Genomic DNA, 21,968 nt, shown 5'->3' on the forward strand with positions numbered 1-21,968 from the left:
TAAAAATGGTGGTCAACACTGCAGCCCAGTGGTGCTATTAAGTCATTTATCTAGCACTTCAACAGGTCCATGTCGGCTCTCATGTCAGAAGACTTTGGATTGATTTAGAATAGTTTATATTAAGGGAAACCCCTTTTAATGTTTCTTTGGAAGATTCTGAAATTATGTTTTATTTTGACACAACTGATATGGACCCCTGTTTAAGGTAGAACTGAAACCTTATTTTGAAATGATGAGAAAATGTCAAAACAAAAAAAGCAGTACATACCATAAAACCTTTTGACAAAAGTGCATTTTCTTTTGACGTGTAATACCCCTGTCTATGTTAAGTTTATGTACTCTTCTCAATATATTGCATTTTTTGTATGTTTTGTTATTGTTCAATATATAATTAAACGAATACATTTTATGTGAAAATCCATGTTAAAGACCCATTGCAGTCAAAAATGCCTGTGTTTTGTATTTACACACTATGAGGTTGGTATAATACTGCGAAATTGTGAAAATTATGATAATGCCCTCTAGTGGATAAACTGTTTGACAAGACTGCCTGAAATTGCAGCCTGTTTTGGTCAGATGGAGTTTTGGCCTGCCTGGTGATATCACCAGGTGGTAAATTAGTTAATAGACCTATAAGAAAGAGAGTTCCAAACCCCTCTGCCAATAATAGCTAGTTTTTAGTTTCCCCCTCCCCACTCAAACCACTTCCAGATAGTTCTAGCAAAATTCTTGCTTGAGAAATTGCTCTTTAGTAAGAAGCTTTGGTCCCGTGTGGCTCAGTTGGTAGAGCATGGCGCTTGCTACGCCAGGGTTGTGGGTTCAATTCCCACGGGGGGACCAGGCTTCAATTCCCACGGGGGGACCAGGATGAATATGTATGAACTTTCCAATTTGTAAGTCGCTCTGGATAAGAGCATCTGCTAAATGACTTAAATGTAAGCTATTTTTTGTTTCTTTTTTACATGGAACCTGGAAACTAGCCACTAGGGGCAACAGTAAGCGTCGGTCTCTGATTCCAAAGGTTACAAGTCTGAAACCAGCAATAGAAAGATGTTTGAGATTTTGAATTTGGAGTAAATGCCTAACCTTAAGATTTCGGAGTTAATGCCTCAACTTAACCTTAAACATTTGGAAATTTGATGTTTGAGAAACATGGATGAATGTCTAATTCTGACGTGAGATTGTTGGTAGTGGCCTCCGAACAGCGCCCCGTCTGCTACCCAGTCATTTTAGAACAGTCATCCAACTTCAGGCTACACTGCCATCTAGTGGGAAAATAACTTGCAAAATATAAAATAACAAAACATTGTATAATTTACAAAGAAAGGACTGGATAACACAATTTACTCTTACATCCACTGTACTTTGTTAGACTATACATTCAAAATAAAATCAGATAAAATAGCATGTGTGATCTTTGCACTCGGCCTACATTTCCCACCACTAGAAGGGCTGTCTGTGCGCGCGGACTCTTTGCACAGCTCCTGCGCGTCCGATTTCACTGATCTGTAAACAACTAGGATGGGACCAACACGTGCTATGTGGTCTGTACTTATATGTTTGGGTGATGATGCTGCGAACGTGCGCTTCTGCTGAACAGTATGTTGCTTATGCATTTAACCTTGGTTTTATTTTGGCTTAAAGGAGACGCAACAAAGTGGTAACGCGACATGGCCCGTGCAAATAGTTAGGTTTACTATAGCTTTAAGAATGCAAAAATAGTGTCTGGTTCTTTAAAAATGGATATTGGTTTATTATTATAGTAGGAATTAAGGAAAGTTTTTATTATTGATCAATAAATGAACGCTTATAATTTGCGGACAAGGCCCGAATTCTGTGAATTATGTCACAGTCGGATTACGGCCTTTAGCTAGCAATCCAAGCGTTTTGATCGATGTGATATCAAATGTAATCATTTGTTTACTGTCAGTACAGTATCAGAGAAAGTAATAAATACGGTTCGGGACAAAAGGGTAAGAACCGGGAACACGCGGTGATGGAGCCGCAAATCACCGATAACAATAAAAGGGAAGAGCCCGAGGATGACAAGGCCACGGTACAATCCCCGGCCTCGAGTGCAGCGGTCACCCCGCGCAGGACTTCGAGAGGCCGAGGAGTTGGCCGGAAGAAAGGGGTTTCTCCTTCGCCGTGTACGAATGGAGCAACACCAGGCACTCCGAGTTCTGGACGAGTGTTACGGGACCGGTCTACACGAACACTACCAGCTTGGTTGCAGAGTGAGAAGAGTGATGATGCAGAAGAATCGAGCCCTGACAAAGCCGTAAACCGCCGGAGGAAGGCTGCTTGTCCACGACCCAGGAAAAATGCCTCCTCCGCAGCTTCAACAGAGAGTACCGGAGAGGTCGGGGATGACAGTAGTCAAGCTCATGAGTACGTTCGTATACGCCTTTACTACACCATAAATTGCAATATAGCCGTGTCTACAGTAAACGTAACATCTTTACATGCCTGTGAAATTGTTAGCCAGCCAAGTTTGCGTGTCAACATTTTACGGCCATAAAACCGGTTGTATGCATTGCTGCTAATTGTATTCCCTAACATGTACGTATTCCAGCACAGTTCCTTTAAAAAGGGAGGAGGAAGAGGGAGGGGTAATACCTGGTTTTAATGTCTAATGTGCTTTACCTGTCCTCCCATTCCCGGGGTGAGCGGTTTTGTCAAGTTGCGATCTGTATGTAGCAGTTTTAAATGACATCAACTCATGATTATGTCACATTGTACATAGCTAGATTAACAGAAAGTCAGCCGAGAAGTTTTCACTATTTTGATAACTCTTTCTCTGCAGCTCAGGGGACCCAAGGAAACCCACTGATGTTCAAGGTAGGTGACCACCCTCATACATTGCTTGATAAACTAGACCAAGATATGTGGCTACAGTAACAAAGTAGTGAGACACACATTGAATTAGTATTCTAATTCAAGGTGTGTATGATGGCACTCACTTTGCCCTTTCCAGCCCACCTTCACTCACAGAATGCTCAGACTCGTGCCAAGGCCCCTTCTGCCCGGGGTGCCAGGGGGTTGGCCAAGCCTGTGTGCAAGAGTGAGCCTGGCACCGACAACCCAACCGGTAGGCACACCAACCGGCTAAATTGTGTTTGGGATTAAACTGAGTGTGCTAAGAACGTATTGGGTTGTATGGACACCTGGGGTTGGATTTTCTGGTCGGTTACATCAACACTGTGGGGTTTGGGCCGTTCCCGAGACAGAGGGAAATGTGTCATCCTGAAAAAGCCCGATCAAATTCTAATGGTTGTATTGGCATTGTGTGATAATGTTTTATTTTTTTCCAGTGGAGGTGGAAGCAAAGGTAGTTACAAAGAAGACAGTTAGGATGTGAGTATACACATGCATTCCAAATTGTATTAGTCACATGTGCCAAATACAGCAGGTATAGATAGACCTTACAGTGAAGTGCTTACTTTACGAGCCCCTAACCAACAATGCAGTTAAAAAAATACGGATAAGAATAAGAAATAAAATTAAAGAGCAGCAGTAAAATAACAATAGCGAGACTATATACAGGGGGGTACCAGTACCGAGTCAATGTGTGGGGGCATCAGTTAGTTGAGGTGAATAAACAAACGGAATTCTTACTCATCTCATGGCTGGATGGCTGTGTGTGTGCGTGCGTAAGAGGCTTGGGTCTGTCTATCTGTGCTGCCGTAGTAACACGGACTCCTCTCGCCTCAGTGAGAAAAAAGAGGAGAATGAGGAACATGTTCTCTTGGGAGGAGAAGATGAGTCTCCTTTCCAAGATGACCCTAAAGACTTCAGCTTCCAGCCACAGTCTCAGAGGTAATGTTGGCGAGACAGCAGTGTGTGTGTATCAGTATAGGCAATAATCAATTGTCCACATACAGTTGAAGTTGGAAGTTTACATACACCTTTGCCAAATACATTTAAACTCAGTTTTTCACAATTCCTGACATTTAATCCTAGTAAAAATTCCCTGTCTTAGATCAGTTAGGATCACCACTTTATTTTAAGAATGTGAAATATCAGAATAATAGTAGAGAGAATGATTTATTTCAGCTTTTATTTCTATCATCACATTCCCAGTGAGTCGAAAGTTTACTTACACTCAATTAGTATTTGGTAGCATTGCCTTTAAATTGTTTAACTTGGGTCAAACGTTTCGGGTAGCCTTCCACAAGCTTCCCACAATGAGTTGGGTGAATTTTGGCCCATTCCTCCTGACAGAGCTGGTGTAACCGAGTCAGGTTTGTAGGCACACGCTTTTTCAGTTCTGCCCACAAGTTTTCTATGGGATTGGGTACAGGGCTTTGTGATGGCCACACCAATACCTTGACTTTGTTGTCCTTAAGCCATTTTGCCACAACTTTGGAAGTATGCTTGGGGTCATTGTCCAATTGGAAGACCCATTTGCGACCAAGCTTTAACTTCCTGACTGATGTCTTGAGATGTTGCTTCAATATAGCCACATAATTTTCCATCTTCATGATGCCATCTATTTTGTGAAGTGCACCAGTCCCTCCTGCAGCAAAGCACCCCCACAACATGATGCTGCCACCCCCGTGCTTCATGGTTGGGATGGTGTTCTTCGGCTTGCAGGCCCGCCCCCTTTGTCCTCCAAACACAACAATGGTCATTATGGCCAAACAGTTCTATTTTTGTTTCATCAGACCAGAGGACATTTTTCCAAAAAGTACGATCTATGTCCCCATGTGCAGTTGCAAATCGTAGTCTGGCTTTTTTTATGGCAGTTTTGGAGCAGTGGCTTCTTCCTTGCTGAGCAGCCTTTCAGGTTATGTCGATTTAGGACTCGTTTTACTGTGGATATAGATACTTTTGAACCTGTTTTCGTGTCTCCTTCCTGAGCGGTATGGCGGTTGCATGGTCCCATGGTGTTTATACTTGTGTACTATTGTTTGTACAGATGAATGTGGTATCTTCAGGCATTTGGAAATTGCTCCAAAGGATGAACCAGACTTGTGGAGGTCTACCATTTTTTTTCTGAGGTCTTGGCTGATTTCTTTAGATTTTCCCATGATGTCAAGGCAAAGAGGCACTGAGTTTGAAGGTAGACCTTGAAATACATCCACAGGTACACCTCCAATTGACTCAAATGATGTCAATTAGCCTAACAGAAGCTTCTAAAGCCATGACATAATTTTCTGGAATTTTCCAAACTGTTTAAAGGCACAGTCAACTTAGTGTACGAAAACTTCTGACCCACTTGAATTGTGATACAGTGAAATAATCTGTCTGGAAACAATTGTTGGAAAAATTACTTGTCATGCACAATGAAGATCTCCAAACCGACCTTTCAAAACCTATAGTTTGTTAACAAGAAATGTGTGGAGTGGTTGAAAAACGAGTTTTAATGACTCCAACATAAGTCTATGTAAACCTCAGACTTCAACTGTACATGTTTAGCAAGTGGAGGTGTTTTAGGATCATTGTGTTTGTGTACGGCTATGAGTTTGAGCACTGTGCTTGTGTTAGTGGGGAAATCAGCAGTGATGATGACATTCCCTTCAGAGATGACCTCAACGACCAGAGCTACAACCCGGAGGCTGAGACTACTAGGTGTGTATGTGTGTCGTAATGCTTTCCCTTTGGGAGTGTGTGCAAGTGTGTGTGTGTGTGTACATGTCAGCTCCAATGTATTATTCCCTTTGTGTGAATGGGTGTGCATATGCATATAAATGTTTGCGTGTATTTTGTGTGCATTTTACCCATGTGACCTGTCTGTTGACCTTCCAAATGGATCCTCCGTCTCTTAGGGATGCCCCCAAACCCCGGCGCAAACCTCCTCCGAGACAGAAAGAGAAAAAAGAGAAGGAGACAGGAATCAAGATAGAGGGTACAGACGTGAAGTTGGAGAACGAGTTCGGAGAGGGCGATTTGCCCAGAAAGTATGCCCCCCCCGGATTCTCCAACCTTCTCCCAAAGTGTGCACCTGCACTCTCCCCATCATGTATTTAAAAGCATTGGAAGTGGCTGGCATTTCCACCATTGTTAAATCCATAACGGAGAGTGTGCAATTTCAGACTTCAAAGGAAGGGTGTGCAAGGGTAGACTTGTGTCACTTTGGGAATTTGAATTGGATCTGGCATTGGTTTGGTCTCTTGATTTAACTCTTTGCTTGAATCGAGTTCTCCAACTTCTTTTATTTTCTCTATTTCCCTCAGGAGAGGCAGGCGAAGGAAAGATGATAAAAGTCCCCGGCTCCCGAAAAGAAGGTAAAGTTGACATTACTGTTCAACTGCAACAATACTCTTTATTTATTATTTTACAGTCAACTAACAAAACATTAGTGAAATCATATGTATAAAAGCTGAACCCTCACCTCTGACATACATGATGATTGACACACATGATTGACAGTTCTGTCATGTCCCGCCCCCACAGGAAGAAGCCCCCGGTGCAGTACGTGCGCTGTGAGATGGAGGGGTGTGGCACAGTCCTGGCTCACCCTCGCTACCTGCAGGTCTGCCATAGCGACGACGAAGCGCACAAGCTATTCTGAGATTGAGTTGTGCACAAACAGGGTTGGGGTCGATTTCAATTCAGAATTTTTTTTTCCAATGCATGCAATTGAATTTCAATTTCACTTCCTGAATTGACTGTTGAAATGGAATTGACCCCAACGTAGGTGAATAGTATTACGTTTTTTTCCCCCATCCTTCGTCTCTCTCGCTGACTCTCTTTTTCCTGTAATTCCCAGCACCATATTAAGTACCAGCACCTTTTGAAGAAGAAGTTTGTATGTCCTCACCCATCCTGTGGAAGACTCTTCAGGCTGCAGAAACAGCTACTTCGCCATGCCAAGCACCACACCGGTAAACACACACATACACACACACGAAGAGATCCACGTACAGACACACTGAATGCTAACTATCCTCACTTAACATTTACATGTACATTTACATCACACACAAGTACAGTATACATGCAATCACAGAAGCAGCGCTTGACCTGTCATTGTTTTCTGTGATGAGCTACTGCTAACTCTCTGTTCCCTCTCTCAGACCAGAGGGACTACATCTGCGAGTTCTGCGCCCGCGCCTTCAAGAGCTCCCACAACCTGGCTGTGCACCGCATGATCCACACCGGAGAGAAACCACTGCAGTGAGTTTCCATCTCCAACCTCATTTATTTGTTTGCCTGGTCCATTTATTAAATGTTGCACCTGTCTGTACATGCACCTCATCTGACCCCCTGAATTTACCCCCCCCCCCCCCGTCTCCGTCCCCGTCCCTTTCTCTTTTACGTTCTACTTCACTTCCTGTAGATGTGAGATCTGCGGCTTCACCTGCCGCCAGAAGGCCTCCCTCAACTGGCACATGAAGAAGCACGACGCTGATGCCACCTACCAGTTCTCCTGCTCCATCTGTAACAAGAAGTTTGAGAAGAAGGACAGTGTGGTGGCCCACAAGGCCAAGAGCCACCCGGAGGTGCTCATCGCAGAGGCCCTGGCGGCCAACGCAGGGGCCCTCATCACTACCCCTGCCTCCCTGCTGGAGTCCTCGGGAGTGGGTTGTGTCGGGAACCAGGGGGAGCTGGTACGACTGGAGCCCGCCCAGCAGGTGACCCAAGTGGGTGAACAAGTGACCCACATGGGGCAACAGATAGCTCAGATGGGTCAGGTGAGCCACCAGGTGGTAGTAGTGAGTCAGGACCAGGGCCTCCACGCCATGCAGATGCCCCTGACCATTGCCCTGTCCCCCATCGACCCCCCGTCGCCCTCCGACACCCAGCAGCAGCAGCAGACCCACCACACCCTCCAGCTCCAGATGCCCCTTCATTTTGTTCAGCAGGTGGCGGCCGCTTCCCCACAGCAGCAGCAGTCGCAACAACAGCAGGCCCAGATGCAGCAACTGGCCCTTCATTCCGGCTCAGTAGTGACCCAGCAGCATCAGCCCCAGCAGCTCCAGCAAATGACCCTGCAGTCTTATCAGCAGCAGCAGCAGAATCAGCAGCCGCAGATTCTCCACATGACCTTCCAGACCGTCGACGGGTCGCAGACACATCTCCAGCAGATCCCCTTGTTAGCCACCCCCCAGCAACTCCAAACCCTCCAGAGTAGCTCCCATATTTCTACCTCCAACCTCCCTCTCTTGGCCCAGGTCCAACCCCAACTTCAACGTCCGCCCCAAACTCAGGACATCCAGCTTCAGGACCCAACCACTGTGGGTTGTAGCGAAAGCTACGCTCTGGACGATTCTGTTCTCTCTGCCTCCTCTCCTTCCGCTAACACCCTTCAACAGTGTGAGACTGTAGGGGAGGGAGAGGTAGTTTGGGAAGGGGGCGGAGAGGGGGACGGAGTGGTGGAGGGGGATGTCTTGACCGATGCCACAGAAGTGCACATGCAACATGTACTTATCTAGAGTAGTCGGGTGGGGGTGGGGCGGGCGGGACTAGCCTGGAAATTCAAACTGAATTCAGCTGTTTCACTTCACGATCACTAATTAGGGAAGTGAAACAACATAAGGTGATTCAGTCTGGATTTTGAGGTTAGGGGAAACTGGGAAAGACAATAATAAAAGGAGAGGTCTAGCGATGTCCCTCCTAATGTATTGTGGCACCATTTGAAATATATAGGATCACAGAAATATGTATTTATAGTCACTTTTGGTAGCTTTTTAGATCTACCCGCATCAGGGCAGTTGTGTGTGTGTGAGTTGTTGCCTTTGTACATAAAGTGATGTAGCCATCTATACCCATCAACTGGCCTTCTGTGTTTGTGTGTTTAGCGTTTTCATCAGAAGAGGCTGGTGGGAGGAGCTATAGGAGGACGGGCTCATTGTAATGGCTGGAATGGAACCGAGTCAAACACGTTCCCATGTTTGGTGTGTTTGACTCCGTTCCATAGTTTCCATTCCAGCCATTCCAATGAGCCCCTCCCACCATCCTCATGATACTAGTATCACAATACTACGGTCCTCAATTTTCCATGGCAAACACAAAGCAGACCGTTTTGTTTCTATCAGATCTGCCCTAGCCAACACCCTTATAGTGGTGGTTTTGGAGGTGGAACTGGGTTAGAGCTGTTCAATGTACAAGCGGCTTATGCCATTATACCTAGAGTTGACATTGGCTGCACAGAATCGCATCATAAGAAATCCCCATGCAGCCTTGTTTACAAGTTAGAAAACACTGGAATGTGAGATGTAGCCTTATCTAGCCTAAACCTTGATTAGGTTGATTGGAAATCGTTAAACGAAAGGAGGATTTCTGAGTGTCATTATTTCTATATAGCCCTACACTTTCTCATTCTGAACATCTAATGCAAGTGGGATGGGTGTGTGCTCACGGATTTGACAGCTCTAACGCAGTTACACCTCCAACGCCGCCAAAACACCAGCTAAGCGGGTGTTAGCGATCACTTGATCTGATTGAATCAAGCCTATAGATCAGGCATGCATCGGCAAAGCCTGGGCAGAGGAAATCGCTCAGAGACGGACAGGTTATGGCAATGTTACAGAGGTCATGGAAATCACCTTCAAAGTAAATGCTGCATATGGCTCAATCGGAATTGACTTCAATGTCAAACGCTTTCGGATCTTCCACAGTCCACTCCATATTTTATCCTGGCTTTATCCATCCACAGTAATCCAACTAAATATATATTTTATTGCAAAAAACATCAAATTATGGAAAAATATTTCTTTCAGACATAGATCCTTCTACATTATCTTACAAATTGTCAATATAAAAGGGAAATTATCAAGTTGTACTTTTATAGTACAATAGCTATCCGCAGCTTCTGAGCAGCACAACATATAGAGGAATGTTCATGTGTGTCTGCCCTCTTGTGGCCACATTGTGTATGGCATGTATCAGATTTCAGGAAGCTCTTGCTTCAGCTACAAGGAATTGTGTCAAGTACATGATAAGTTATTTGAATCTCAGTTTACGTGTCCGGTGTCTACCAGTGGTCCACAAAAAATAACTCACCCTGTGGACCCCCGGGATAAGGGTTAAAGGACACTAAGCTACATCTTCTCATAGGTCAGTTGGTGTTACAGACATTCCTGTAGAGATCCTCCTCTTCAACCACTAGCTCCTCAGGGCCGTATTCATGACCAATGGTGTCATTTGTCTACACGCTGCTCCTCACTGCACGACACAGCTCGGTTCACAACAGACTAAATAACAATATAAAACATTTAATATGAATAAGTATGTGGAATAAACATAAGTGATACGGGCAAGCTCAGTGTGCAGGTTTATCTTTTAAATCAATAAAACAAAACTGCATCACCCACTTTCCACAATCCACTGGAGCTGGTAGGTTTGATCTATATTAGGTGACTTACTTGAGTAGTTCTGTTGTCAGTAAAAGCCTATTGTCTGTCTCAATCCCAGTATTTCATTCATGTTTATAAACAATTGTTCACAAAAAATGTTTAACTGTTACTGACCTTTGACCTTTGTGTGCTGAAGCGCTTCTGCACCTCCCTGTTCTCTCTGGACTCCTTAGCCTCCTCGGAGCACCCCGCCTCTAAGGAGCGCTTCTGCACCTCCCTGTTCTCTCCCGACTCCTTAGCCTCCTCGGAGCACCCAGCCTCTAAGGAGCGCTTCTGCACCTCCCTGTTCTCTCTGGACTCCTTAGCCTCCTCGGAGCACCCCGCCTCTAAGGAGCGTTTCTGCACCTCCCTGTTTTCTCTGGACTCCTTAGCCTCCTCGGAGCACCCCGCCTCTAAGGAGGGTTTCTGCACCTCCCTGTTTTCTCTGGACTCCTTAGCCTCCTCGGAGCACCCCGCCTCTAAGGAGGGTTTCTGCTCTCTAGCCAACTGCTTGTGGAATTGTCAGACCGAGCAGACATGGCGCCCAGGTTAGCTCAACACTGTCTACACTACTAGCACATTTACATGTGATATCTTTGTCATTTAGCAGACGCTCTTATCAAGAGCAACTTACGACCAATGCAGAGTGCTAGGAGTCAGTCAGCCAGCCAAGGTGCCCTAGTCAGTAAAAAAAAAAACACCCTTGATTATTGTTGTTACTGATTGTTTCTTGTGACAACCTTGATAATTGTTGATGTTGTTATTGATATGGCCAATGTTTCAGGTAGCTGGGCTATAGAAAGAAACTGACTCCACTTAGCCACTGGCATTTGCTATGGCATGAATCCATACGGGGGCACACATATCTTTGACAGATGACAGCATAGCTGCTAGATAGATGACCTCTGATAGACGTTGACATAACGCAACAGATATGACTCTGCTGCCTCCTGCAATGGTTGATTAGTTATAAATGTACATACCTGGTTGACGCACCACCTTACTCCCCCTTTGCTCCTCCTGTCCTCCTTCTTCATCAATTGCTCCTCCTGTCCCTCCTCTTCTTCATCAATGAAGAACCCGCCTCGAGAGTCGAATGTTTTTTTTACGACTTTAGCCGAGGTGCCACCCCCCTCTCCTGCCAATAGTCCGCTAGCAAGTCGGGCTTGCCTCGGCATCAGAGTCCGCTGTCCGTTCCGTTCGATCTTGGCTTTCATTGCAGTTTTTTGGGGCTGGAGAAGCATCAATCGCCGGTGTATGGGGCTCCAATAGATCCATCCCAGAAAGCAGGAGCTAAGTGTGTGTGCTTTACATTGTGACTGATGCCGGAGTGTGTTGCAACTGGTCCAAAAGAAGCAACCCTGTGCTGCCTCTCCTTACAATCTTTCTCTAATCAAAGGAAAAACCATTGAAATGAACGGTTACATTTTCCTAAACTCAACCCATAACTTTATTTGTATCTCCAGTTCCTATGTCCATGTATCATTTAGGTGATCACAAACACAAATAACAAAACATTTAAAGCATTTATTTAACAATGATCAAATGTAGCTTATATTTCCAACGGACAGTTTCTTCCAAAAGGAATACGTTTTCAATGAAACTACAAAAACTTCATGTACAAACTACCAATCTGACGTATATGTTCTGGACTGAACAGAGGTTCGGAAGTGTGGTATAGTTATCCTATCTTGCATACTGACAAGCGGTGTATAGAATACTCTCTGGCTGTAGTCTGGTTAGTTTGCACTTGCTCACTCGTAAGCATGGGTAGGGAGAAATTTAAACCATATTTTACACCAGTCCATACATCCATGGGGGGAGTAAATGAGTGCAGAATAATGGTACAAAATTGGAACACATTCCCATTTTATCTTGTCACACACTAAAACAATGTGAGCGTATACACACACGCATATACACACACACACACACACACACACTGTATTGCTGCTGACAGTATTCCTGTGCAAGTCGCTCAGTTCAAATTGACCTGCTCTCTCTTCCTCTGCATTGCATAATTCTTCATTGACCTTTTAGGGGGCACTAGGGTGTTACTCAGCCCTACTCTCCTCTTCCTAGACTGCTGACCCTCCTCCTCTTCAGGGTCTCCTCCCTGGTTGTGGTGAAAGTTCTGGCGAACCCTGTGTGAAGAGCCTCCCGCGTTGGGGTCAGCTTGATGCGATCCGGGAGCGTCATCCGCAGGGGGGTCATAGTCACTGGGAATGATGGAGCTCTGGAGATCGCTGTCGTGGGCAAACTTGCATTTGATCCCGAACCTGCAGCGTCCGTCCTTCCTGTACGCCACACACATCCTCTTGCCCCCTATCTGGGAGGGCCGGGCCTGCACTGTGAGAGGGACATGCTTCTGCAAGACGTTGAGCTTCTGGTCGGCTTGAGCCTTGAAGGGGTTGGCGAATACGCCACTCTTGGATGAGGCCCCGAGGGGGGGAGGGGGGAGTTTGTGGGAGAGGGAGCTAGGGGGTGCGGGGATGAGAGTGGTCCAGGACTCTGAGTGGGGTCCCATACAGGAAGGAGGAGGGCGTTTTGGTTGTAGTTGAGATACGGGGTCCACCTCTTCCTCTGGGTTGGAGTCACAGTCCGACTCACTGGAGGCTGACCCGGACTCTAGGAGGAAATTGCGGCCCTTCTTCTGGGTCTCTCCATCCACCTTGCTCTCAGTCCTTCAAAGAAAAAACATCTATAAATGGACTAGTATACTAGCTGTAGCGTTATCCAAAAAAAGATTTCAAGGACTTCTCAATCTGGAAATATTTAATTTGACTGGAAGGGGGAAATCATCTGGTTTGGGTAGCAAGACCAATCACAACACTCCTCTCCATAGAGAACAATAGTAATGGCATCTTTTTGTAGGCACCGACTCATGGTTCATTGGACAAAGCCTATGGGGAAATTAATGGAGTTTTTGGAGGGTTTCTGGTTAACTGCCGAAATTAAGGTCTGTGGTAAACACAGGCTTAGGGAGATCTTGTACGTTTTGTTCCTTGACATAATCTTCATCAGCTAACGTCACTTTTTTGTCCATTTTGAAACATTTATGGAATCAAAACAAGCATAAAGCACAAAGGCGTCATAATTCATATAGGTAATGTTAACTAATATTTGTCTAGTGGAGTATGCATTAGAGATACGAAACAGCAAATTACTAATCCTTGTTGAATTAAGATCACTTTAAAAAATGTTTCTCCTTAAGCGGTTTTACATAACATGTTCTACTCTGATTTAGCCACGGTCTCCTGTATTCCTTACCCAGAATTGGCTCTAGAAAATGTATCCTCGATATGTATTCCTCTGACAAATAAACACACCCCTTTAAAAACAATTTAGAGTCAAAGATAGATCTAACCTTTTGGTTTTCTTCGGAGCTATCTGAACTCATTCAGATGAGAAATCAGGCTTGGGCTAAAGCAAGGAAAACTGACTCTCCAGTGGACTGGCAATCTTTCAGAATTGAGAGACAGATGTATTAAGATGTATTAAGAAAGCTATATCAAGCTACCTTTTAAGCTCCATCTCTGACTCGGCTGGTGATCCTTCAGAATTTGGGAAAAACAGTAAATGCACTGAAGCATAACAATTCCTCTTCTTCCCTGCCTAAACAAATTCTGTCTGAAGTTCTGTCTGACTCTCTGGCATCGTAACTGGGACGAATGGGATAAGTGATGCTTTTAAATGATCATTTCATCATCTCAGCAGACTTTTAATTTGAGAGAAACAGTTGTTTAATTGACCCTGGTCAGTCAATTGACTGCTTTTCCCTATGCCAGCCTCTAGCTGACTCGACGATTAACCCGTCAACTTCGAGTGAATATTTGTTTCCATTTCAACAATTCACTATCTGCGATATGCCTTGCATAAGATTGATGTAAAAATTATAAAAAAATCCACTAGTGCTGACGATTATATACCTATACATGACGATTATATCTGGTACTATCCCCAAGGTTCAGAAGGTGACCCTTTTGACCTAAATAATTATCTGCCTATTTCTAAACTTTCTTGCCTGGCATCATTTATAACTAGGGATGATGTGGTTTAAAACCTGACTGACTGTACACTACCAGTCAAAGGTTTCAGAACACCTACTCATTCAAGGGTTTTTCTTTATTTGTACTATTTTCTACATTGTAGAATAATAGTGAAGACATCGAAAACTATGAAATAACACATATGGAATCATGTAGTAACCAAAAAGTGTTAAACAAATGAAAATATATTTTATATTTGAGATTCTTCAAATAGCCACCCTTTGCCTTGATGACATATTTGCACACTCTTGGCATTCTCTCAACCAGCTTCACCTGGAATGCTTATCCTACAGTCTTGAAGGAGTTCCCACAAATGCTGAGCACTTGTTGGCTGCTTTTCCTTCACTCTGCGGTCCGAATTATCCCAAACCATCTCAATTTGGTTAAGATCGGGGGGAATGTGGAGGCCAGGTCATCTGATGCAGCACTCCATCACTCTCCTTCTCTGTAAAATAGCCCTTACACAGTCTGGAGGTGTGTTGGGTCATTGTCCTGTTGAAACACAAATTATAGTCCCACTAAGCCCAAACCAGATGGGATGGCGTATCGCTGCAGAATGCTGTGGTAGCCATGCTGGTTAAGTGTGCCTTGAATTCTAAATAAATCACAGACAGTGTCACCAGCAAAGCACCTCCACAACATAACACCTCCTCCTCCATGCTTTACGGTGGAAAATACACATGCGGAGATCATCCGTTCACCCACACAGCGTCTCACAAAGACACACCAGTTGGAACCAAAAATCTCATACTTGGATTCCAGACCAAAGGACACATTTTCACCAGTCTAATGTCCATTGCTTGTGTTTCTTGGCCCAAGCAAGTCTCTTCTTATTATTAGTGTCCTTTAGTAGTGGTTTCTTTGCAGCAATTTGACCATGAAGGCCTGATTCACACAGTCTCCTCTGAACAATTGATGTTGAGATGTGTCTGTTACTTTAACTCTGTGAAGTATTTATTTGGGCTGCAATTTATGAGGCTGGTAACTCTAATGAACGTATCTTCTGCAGCAGAGGTAACTCTGGGTCTTACATTCCTGTGGCAGTCCTCATGAGAGCCAGTTAAATCATAGCGCTTGATGGTTTTTGCGACTGCACTTGAAGAAACTATCAAATTTCTTGACATTTTCCGGAAATAGACTGCTCTTCATGTCTTAAAGTAATGATGGACTGTCGTTTCTCTTTGCTTATTTGAGCTGTCCCTGACATAATATGGACTTGGTCTTTAACCAAATAGGGCTATCTTATGTATTCCTCCCTACGATGTCACAACAAAACTGATTGGCTCAAACGCAATAAGGAAAGAAATTCTACAAATTAACTTTTATAAGGCACACCTGTTATTTGAAATGCATTCCAGGTGACTACCTCATGAAGCTGGTTGAGAGAATGCCAGGAGTGTGCAAAGCTGTCATCAAGGCAAAGGGTGGCTATTTGAAGAATCTCAAATATAAAATTGGTTCCAATTTTTTGGAACATATGTGTTATTTCATAGTTTTGATGTCTTCACTATTATTCTACAATGTAGAAAATAGTTCAAATAAAGAAAAACCCTTGAATTAATTTTTTTATTATTATTTTTTTTTATTTCACCTTTATTTAACCAGGTAGGCCAGTTGAGAACAAGTTCTCATTTGCAACTGCGACCTGGCCAAGATAAAGCAAAGCAGTTTGACACATACAACAACACAGAGTTACACATGGAATAAACAAACATACAGTCAATAATACTGTAGAAAAAGTCTATATACAGTATGTGCAACTGATGTAGGATAAGGGAGGTAAGGCAATAAATAGGCCACGGTGGCGAAGTAATTACAATATAGCAATTAAACACTGGAATGGTAGATGTGCAGAATATATATATATATTTGGCACATGTATATATGTATGCATATATATATATATATATATATATACATACATACATACATACATACATACATACATACATACATACATACACACACACACATACATACATACATACATACATACATACATACATACATACATACATACATACATACATACATACATACATAAGTAGAGATACTGGGATGCAAAGGAGCAAGATAAATAAATATGAGTAGCTTTATGAATGAAAACAGCAATCTATCAACCTAAAAGAGGGCCAAACAACTTTCTGGTAGAGAATGTAGTGATGAGTCCTACAATTGTTGGCCATAATAATGTGCTATCTAAAACTTTTGACCGTTAGTGTACATTTAGAATACATTTCAAAGATAAGAAAGATCTTAGCTGAGAATTAATAAAGGATTCAAATATTTTAGCGGTTAACTGTATGGATAAAAGGCAACCTTGGGCTGCCCTCTTCATTGACCTGTCAAGGGCTTTCAATACAGTTCATCACTCACTGCTAATTCAGAAGCTTTCCTCAATTGACCTAGACCAGTAACTGTAACTATTTAAAAAATGACTTGACAGATAGAACTCAATCTGTATCTACTGATGGTGTTAAATCAGGTTTCCTGGATGTTAAAAAAGGTGTCCCGCAGTGGTCAATTTTGGGTCCTGTACTTTTTACTGCTTACATTAAATTGCAACCTGATATGCCAATGATACTGTTGTGTACTCTATTGTCCCCACAGTTGAGCAGGCTCTATTTGAACTACAGTCTGCCATCATTGTATTATAGAAAAACTTTATTGACCTGAAATGAGTACCGAATGCAGGTAAAACTAAGTATATGTTGTTCTCTAGAGCGCATAAAAATAACTCTGATAATTTAAGCATATGTACTTTGGATGGTGTCCATATTGATCGTGTCCCTGCTTACAAATGTGCATCTGAATAGACAAAAAGCTGTCTTTTAAAAAGCATATTGCCAAGTTAGTTAAGAAGCTGAGAATAAAAATGAGCTTCTTCTATAGAAAAAGGTGCTGCCTCTCGCTAAGTAGTAAAAAACGGATTATTCAGTCGACGTTCCTATCGGCCCTAGACTATGGCAGCATCATCTATACTAGGAACACAGCTACCACTTCATTAAAGCCATTAGATGCAGTTTATCATAGCACATTATTATGGCCAACAATTGTAGGACTCATCACTGCATTCTCTACCAGAAAGTTGGTTGGCCATCTTTTATGTCACGTAGGTTGATAGATAACTATGTTTTCATTCATAAAGCTATTTTACAATAAGTCCCACTATACCCAATATCTTTACTAAACTTTAGACATACGAGTTACCACACTGGGTCTCAGGGATGGCTAACTGGAAATTCCTTTGGTCTCTGACTTATGTAAATCAGTTTATAGTTTTCTTGCACCTTATTTGTTGAACAGTATTCCAAAATATTCTTAAATGTGTTGTGTTGGTGCCTCTAGCACAATTCAGAGAGCTGATTGAGGACCTTAGTACAAATTAATGTGTTTGTTTTTTATGACCGTGTTTTTCTTTCTGCTTGCTTTTTGAAGTTTATATGTTGATGTGTGTATTTTCTGTAATTTGTGCAATTCAGGGCTCATCTGTAAAAGAGAGCTTGGTATCAATATGACTTCCTGATAAAATAAAGGTTAAATAAAATAAAACTGACCGATATTATCTCCTAGAACAAAACATATAAGATCTCCTAAACCTGTGTTAACCTCAGACCTTATATTCTGCATTTATCCCCAAACCCTATTCTTTCCGCATAGGAATTGCTGAACGAACCAGGTAACTCATTTCCGGGTTTTAGGACTACAAACTGGCGAGCTCTATGGAACACACGTCAATCTTTTCAATTCATCTTCCACAAACAAAGTTTTTCTAAATTGTATTCCTGAATTGTAACTTACTTCTTGTTGTTTACAATATCCCCATCGCTGTCAGAATCAGAGGACACGCCATAGCCGACGAGAGAATTCATGTCAGCTTGCTGCTAGCCTTTACGTTAACAGGCTAACGTAACGTTAGCTAGTAGCTATATTTGTCTTTCTCTTCGTCCTTGTTTCGCCTTAATCCAGTCACAAATTGCGGTCTGCGTTTTGTGTTTGATTGAACTGGAAGTTATAATCCGTATGAAGATGTTTGTTGCTCAATACATTTATGAAGTGTTGTATTTCTGTTGTTAGTGTAGCTACAATTTGCTAATCCAAAAGAAAGTGTCCGCAACAGTAAAACAGTACTTCTGGGTCACGGAATTTCGAAAATATTCAAAATAAATAAAAGTCCAGGTAATTGTATAAAAGAGCCCGTTACCTGTACTTATTCATGATATATGAGCAATAATTGTCTAAACAATAATTAACAATAACTCGTATGGGTTCATAATTAAGTGATATTTGCATTACATTTGGGTTTTAAAACCAGGTCAAATATATGCCCCCAATGCAACACTATATGAAATACATATTGGTTTATAGAGAGAACTATTCTACGTGCCGTAGTAAAAGTGGGATTGGGACTCTTCACTGGTATCTGTAGAATCTATATATGGTGTTATTTCATGGGGGATTGCGGTCTATATGCCCAGCCACACGTTCTACTCACACTATAGGCCTATAAATTACATATTGGCTTATAGATTGAAAACTATTATTAAAAGTGAGGCAGTATCCTGGTAAAATCATATTTCTATAGGTTTGTTACCCCAAATATGCTATGCCTTCCAACAATTTTCTTAAACCCACCTTGGTCGCAATCAATCAAAAGTTGTTTTATGTATTTATTTTTTTATTTATTTTTTTAATCAAAAGGTTTGCCTCTTGGACTTGGGTTTTGGACTGGATTCGTGGATCATATAGGCGGTACCGGAGCGTTGGGTCTCGGACCAACAGGCTCCGAGACAGCTTCTATCCCCAAGCACTGATACTTTTGAACAGCCAATAACTCCAAGCACTGAGACTTTTGAAAAACTATGCAATGGCTGCCCAGCCTGACCCACTGTCTATCTGCACTGACTACTTGCCACTCACGGGTCTCTACCCACACAGTCACACACGCCTACACTGACACTCCTGCACATACATGCACACACACTGACCCCAGCACACATATAAACACATGCACACACCCACACAACACTACATTGATGTGTACCTTGATCTTATAAAATCTAATTTGGAGGATCACGTTGTGTTGATGTGCCAACAGTCACAGAATTCCTGTTCTGAGAGGATGATGTTCTGCCTAAGGTACCTAGAATAGCACGCAATTGGTGGTGTTTACATTTTTTAATATAATACCTTAATATAATAAACATGAAAAAGAAAGTAATGTGCTTGCAATAGTATTACATTGAGTGTTAAAATTAATGAACTCCATAAAGCAGTATGAGAAGGAACTGGAGGGCATTCTTCACTCACTACAGAAATATCTCTACAGTATTTGGCATTACATGGAAAGGTTGTGGACATTGTTCTGAAATATGAATGTTCTAATCATTGTGGGAATTTCAAAGCTCAGGAGGATGTTAATACATGGGACTTAGTGCTTTTCAAGGACCCAAAGTCACTTCACAATTATAGAAATGAAAAGAAAAAGAACAAAATAGGAGTCAAAACAAAACATCAGACTATACACAACATGAAGAAAGACAGGGGTGGGTTCAAAGGCAAATAGTGATGTATGGGGAGGGTAGGGTTGGGATTTGGATACGAACCCGGTTTAGGGTAAGGGGCGGGATTGGGGTTAGGATACAAACCCGGTTTAGGGTAAAGGATAGGTTAAGGGTTTGGTCTAGGTGCTGCTCCGTATGGTGAAGAGAGGAGTAGATGGAAGTAGTTGTGGTCCCTATGTGTGTGTGTGTGTACACTTAAGCAGTCCTATTTGGAGATAACATCAATGAATTCATTCACAAAAACATGAGGTTTTGTACGAATTATCAGGGGGAAAAAGATTATTGCATGACATGTTATGTAAGAATGTGTATACAGTACATCAGGTTCATTGAATATAATGGTGACTCCAGGCACTGAGTCTTTTGAACAGCTAGAAAATAGCTGGCCATCCTCACCCATGGTCTATCTGCACTGACTATCTGCACTATATGCCACTCACGGGTCTCTACCCACACACTCACACATGCACGTACTGACACTCCTGCACACACACTCACACTGACACCGACACACATAGACGTACACACTCATCACCACGCATGCACACACCAGCACACCCACCCACCACTAAAGCCTGTATTTATCTTTGATTGATTAGAAATATTTTGAGGAAGTGTTATGGCTATGTTATCGCTACGTCGTCTCAAGAGGGACAAACCGTAATATTGCCATTTTTCAACTCGTTTTACAAACTAATGTGTTTTTAAGGGAATATGCGTGGCACAGACATTCGCTTTACCTAGCCGAGTTCTGGTAGAAGCAAACCGAACCTAGTATGAGGGTGCCTTCATGCTGCTGCTATGTTGATTTGTTATTATTTATCCTGCTACCAGTCACTTTCTCCTTACCGCTGCCTACATGTACATATCTACCGTAACCACTCTAGTGTCCCTGGTACTGACCCTGTATATAGCTTACTTTCTCGTGTTTTTCTTATTTCCCGTGTGTTTTAAAGAAAATCGACTTCATACTATTTGATATTGAATACTGCATTTTTGGGAAAGAGCTAGCAAGTCAGCACTTCACTTTACGTGTGCACGTGACAAAACTTGAAACTAATTCAAAACTTGTAACTGTTGATGATCAATTGTATTAATTCATGTCAATGTGATATTTCTTATGAATAAAGTATACTTTTTTGGACCAAATTTACTTGCATCTCTCTTGACTTTTTGAATAAACATATTGTATGTTGTATTTCTTCCAAAGTGTACCCCAGAAGGAAGATTAAGATATGTGTCTTTTACATTATAAGGTATGACAGTATACTGTATGCGTCCTATGTCATAGTGCTATATTTTAACTGTATAGTGTCCAGGCACCCCATTTTAAGCTGTTTGACCACAGTAAAAGTCCAGCAACACTTCTTATGATTTGGCTATTTGGAAGTAAACGTAAACGAGACTGGAAGTAAACGTTTTCCTCTACAGTCCAATATCTATTCCCTATGTAGTGAATTGCTATGTTCTGTTGCATGGGTAAATAGTCGCACGTTTAGATTTTTCTCTGATGTAGTTATACATTAGAAACATAATGTTAACGGATTGATTTCGTATCATACACATAGCGTTTTACTGCAGACTTTGATTTTGAAGGTAAAATCGAAACACCGGAAGTCAATGTTGTTGTTGGTACGCTAAAGTTGCTGCCATGACGCTAATAAGGAATGGGCATGTATGAGTCAAAATGGCTTCACTGTTTGAAGTGGACACTATGCCACCCTGAGTATCGGAGTGGTATTTCACTTTGGAACATACCTGAATGTTGCCAATCTAGACAACAACAAAAATACATCTGACATTTTGGAAGAGTAACGTCTGACATTTTTGTTAATACATTTAATCCTCTAAAATTCCAATTGAACTGGTTTAGCGTGATTTTAGCTTTAGAATTACACATAAATAGTACACATCATATATAGCTCAAGGTGTTATCTTTCACACCCAAGGCTTCAAGATAATATTAATGCCAACACAATTTAGATGTTTACAGATATACCACACCAACCCTTTTGTAAACTTTTAGCCCTCGTTATTTCTCTAATAATTCAGTATATACAACAGGCTCCATC

At 42.3% G+C, this 21,968-nt stretch overlaps 3 protein-coding genes across 5 annotated transcripts; 1 reads left to right on the forward strand and 2 right to left on the reverse strand.

The window, feature by feature from the left end:
* The first annotated feature begins 1,572 nt into the window (after positions 1–1,572).
* LOC129855852 (E3 ubiquitin-protein ligase ZFP91-like) lies at positions 1,573–8,721 on the forward strand. Of its 3 annotated transcripts, none has more exons than XM_055923916.1 (12): positions 1,573–2,391; positions 2,807–2,841; positions 2,978–3,091; positions 3,315–3,357; positions 3,715–3,819; positions 5,527–5,574; positions 5,772–5,903; positions 6,180–6,230; positions 6,400–6,478; positions 6,716–6,830; positions 7,023–7,122; positions 7,286–8,721. In XM_055923916.1, the coding sequence occupies exons 1-12, from the start codon at positions 1,997–1,999 to the stop codon at positions 8,379–8,381; spliced, it is 2,313 nt and encodes a 770-aa protein (XP_055779891.1). In that variant the 5' UTR covers positions 1,573–1,996; the 3' UTR covers positions 8,382–8,721. The 3 variants fall into 3 exon arrangements, with proteins under 3 accessions (XP_055779891.1, XP_055779893.1, XP_055779890.1); XM_055923915.1 differs by having other exon boundaries at positions 1,576–2,391; positions 5,491–5,574; XM_055923918.1 differs by lacking the exon at positions 2,978–3,091 and having other exon boundaries at positions 1,574–2,391; positions 5,491–5,574.
* A 1,682-nt stretch (positions 8,722–10,403) lies between these two features.
* LOC129856127 (DNA repair protein complementing XP-A cells homolog) lies at positions 10,404–11,500 on the reverse strand. The gene is made up of 2 exons (XM_055924233.1): positions 11,267–11,500; positions 10,404–10,790 (listed from the first exon to the last, which is right to left on the reverse strand). Exons 1-2 carry the CDS (start codon positions 11,498–11,500, stop codon positions 10,404–10,406), a joined length of 621 nt encoding a protein of 206 aa, XP_055780208.1.
* A 295-nt stretch (positions 11,501–11,795) lies between these two features.
* LOC129855853 (uncharacterized) lies at positions 11,796–18,469 on the reverse strand. The gene is made up of 2 exons (XM_055923919.1): positions 18,134–18,469; positions 11,796–12,967 (listed from the first exon to the last, which is right to left on the reverse strand). The coding sequence occupies exons 1-2, from the start codon at positions 18,202–18,204 to the stop codon at positions 12,262–12,264; spliced, it is 777 nt and encodes a 258-aa protein (XP_055779894.1). The 5' UTR covers positions 18,205–18,469; the 3' UTR covers positions 11,796–12,261.
* Between the last annotated feature and the right edge of the window lie 3,499 nt (positions 18,470–21,968).

The sequence above is a fragment of the Salvelinus fontinalis genome, chromosome 5, assembly GCF_029448725.1.
Source record: "Salvelinus fontinalis isolate EN_2023a chromosome 5, ASM2944872v1, whole genome shotgun sequence".
NCBI lineage: Eukaryota > Metazoa > Chordata > Actinopteri > Salmoniformes > Salmonidae > Salvelinus > Salvelinus fontinalis.

Bases quoted from the DNA above. Each gene is read 5' to 3' on its own strand.
- LOC129856127 (XM_055924233.1), bottom strand. From the start codon at position 11,500: ATGAAAGCCAAGATCGAACGGAACGGACAGCGGACTCTGATGCCGAGG. The intron at 10,791-11,266 runs GTATGTACATTT...TTCCACAAGCAG, and splicing joins TAAGGTGGTGCGTCAACCAG to TTGGCTAGAGAGCAGAAACC.
- LOC129855852 (XM_055923915.1), top strand. From the start codon at position 1,997: ATGGAGCCGCAAATCACCGATAACAATAAAAGGGAAGAGCCCGAGGAT. The intron at 2,392-2,806 runs GTACGTTCGTAT...CTTTCTCTGCAG, and splicing joins GACAGTAGTCAAGCTCATGA to CTCAGGGGACCCAAGGAAAC. The intron at 5,575-5,771 runs GTGTGTATGTGT...TCCGTCTCTTAG, and splicing joins CCGGAGGCTGAGACTACTAG to GGATGCCCCCAAACCCCGGC.
- LOC129855853 (XM_055923919.1), bottom strand. From the start codon at position 18,204: ATGAATTCTCTCGTCGGCTATGGCGTGTCCTCTGATTCTGACAGCGAT. The intron at 12,968-18,133 runs GTAAGTTACAAT...TTTTCTTTGAAG, and splicing joins GATATTGTAAACAACAAGAA to GACTGAGAGCAAGGTGGATG.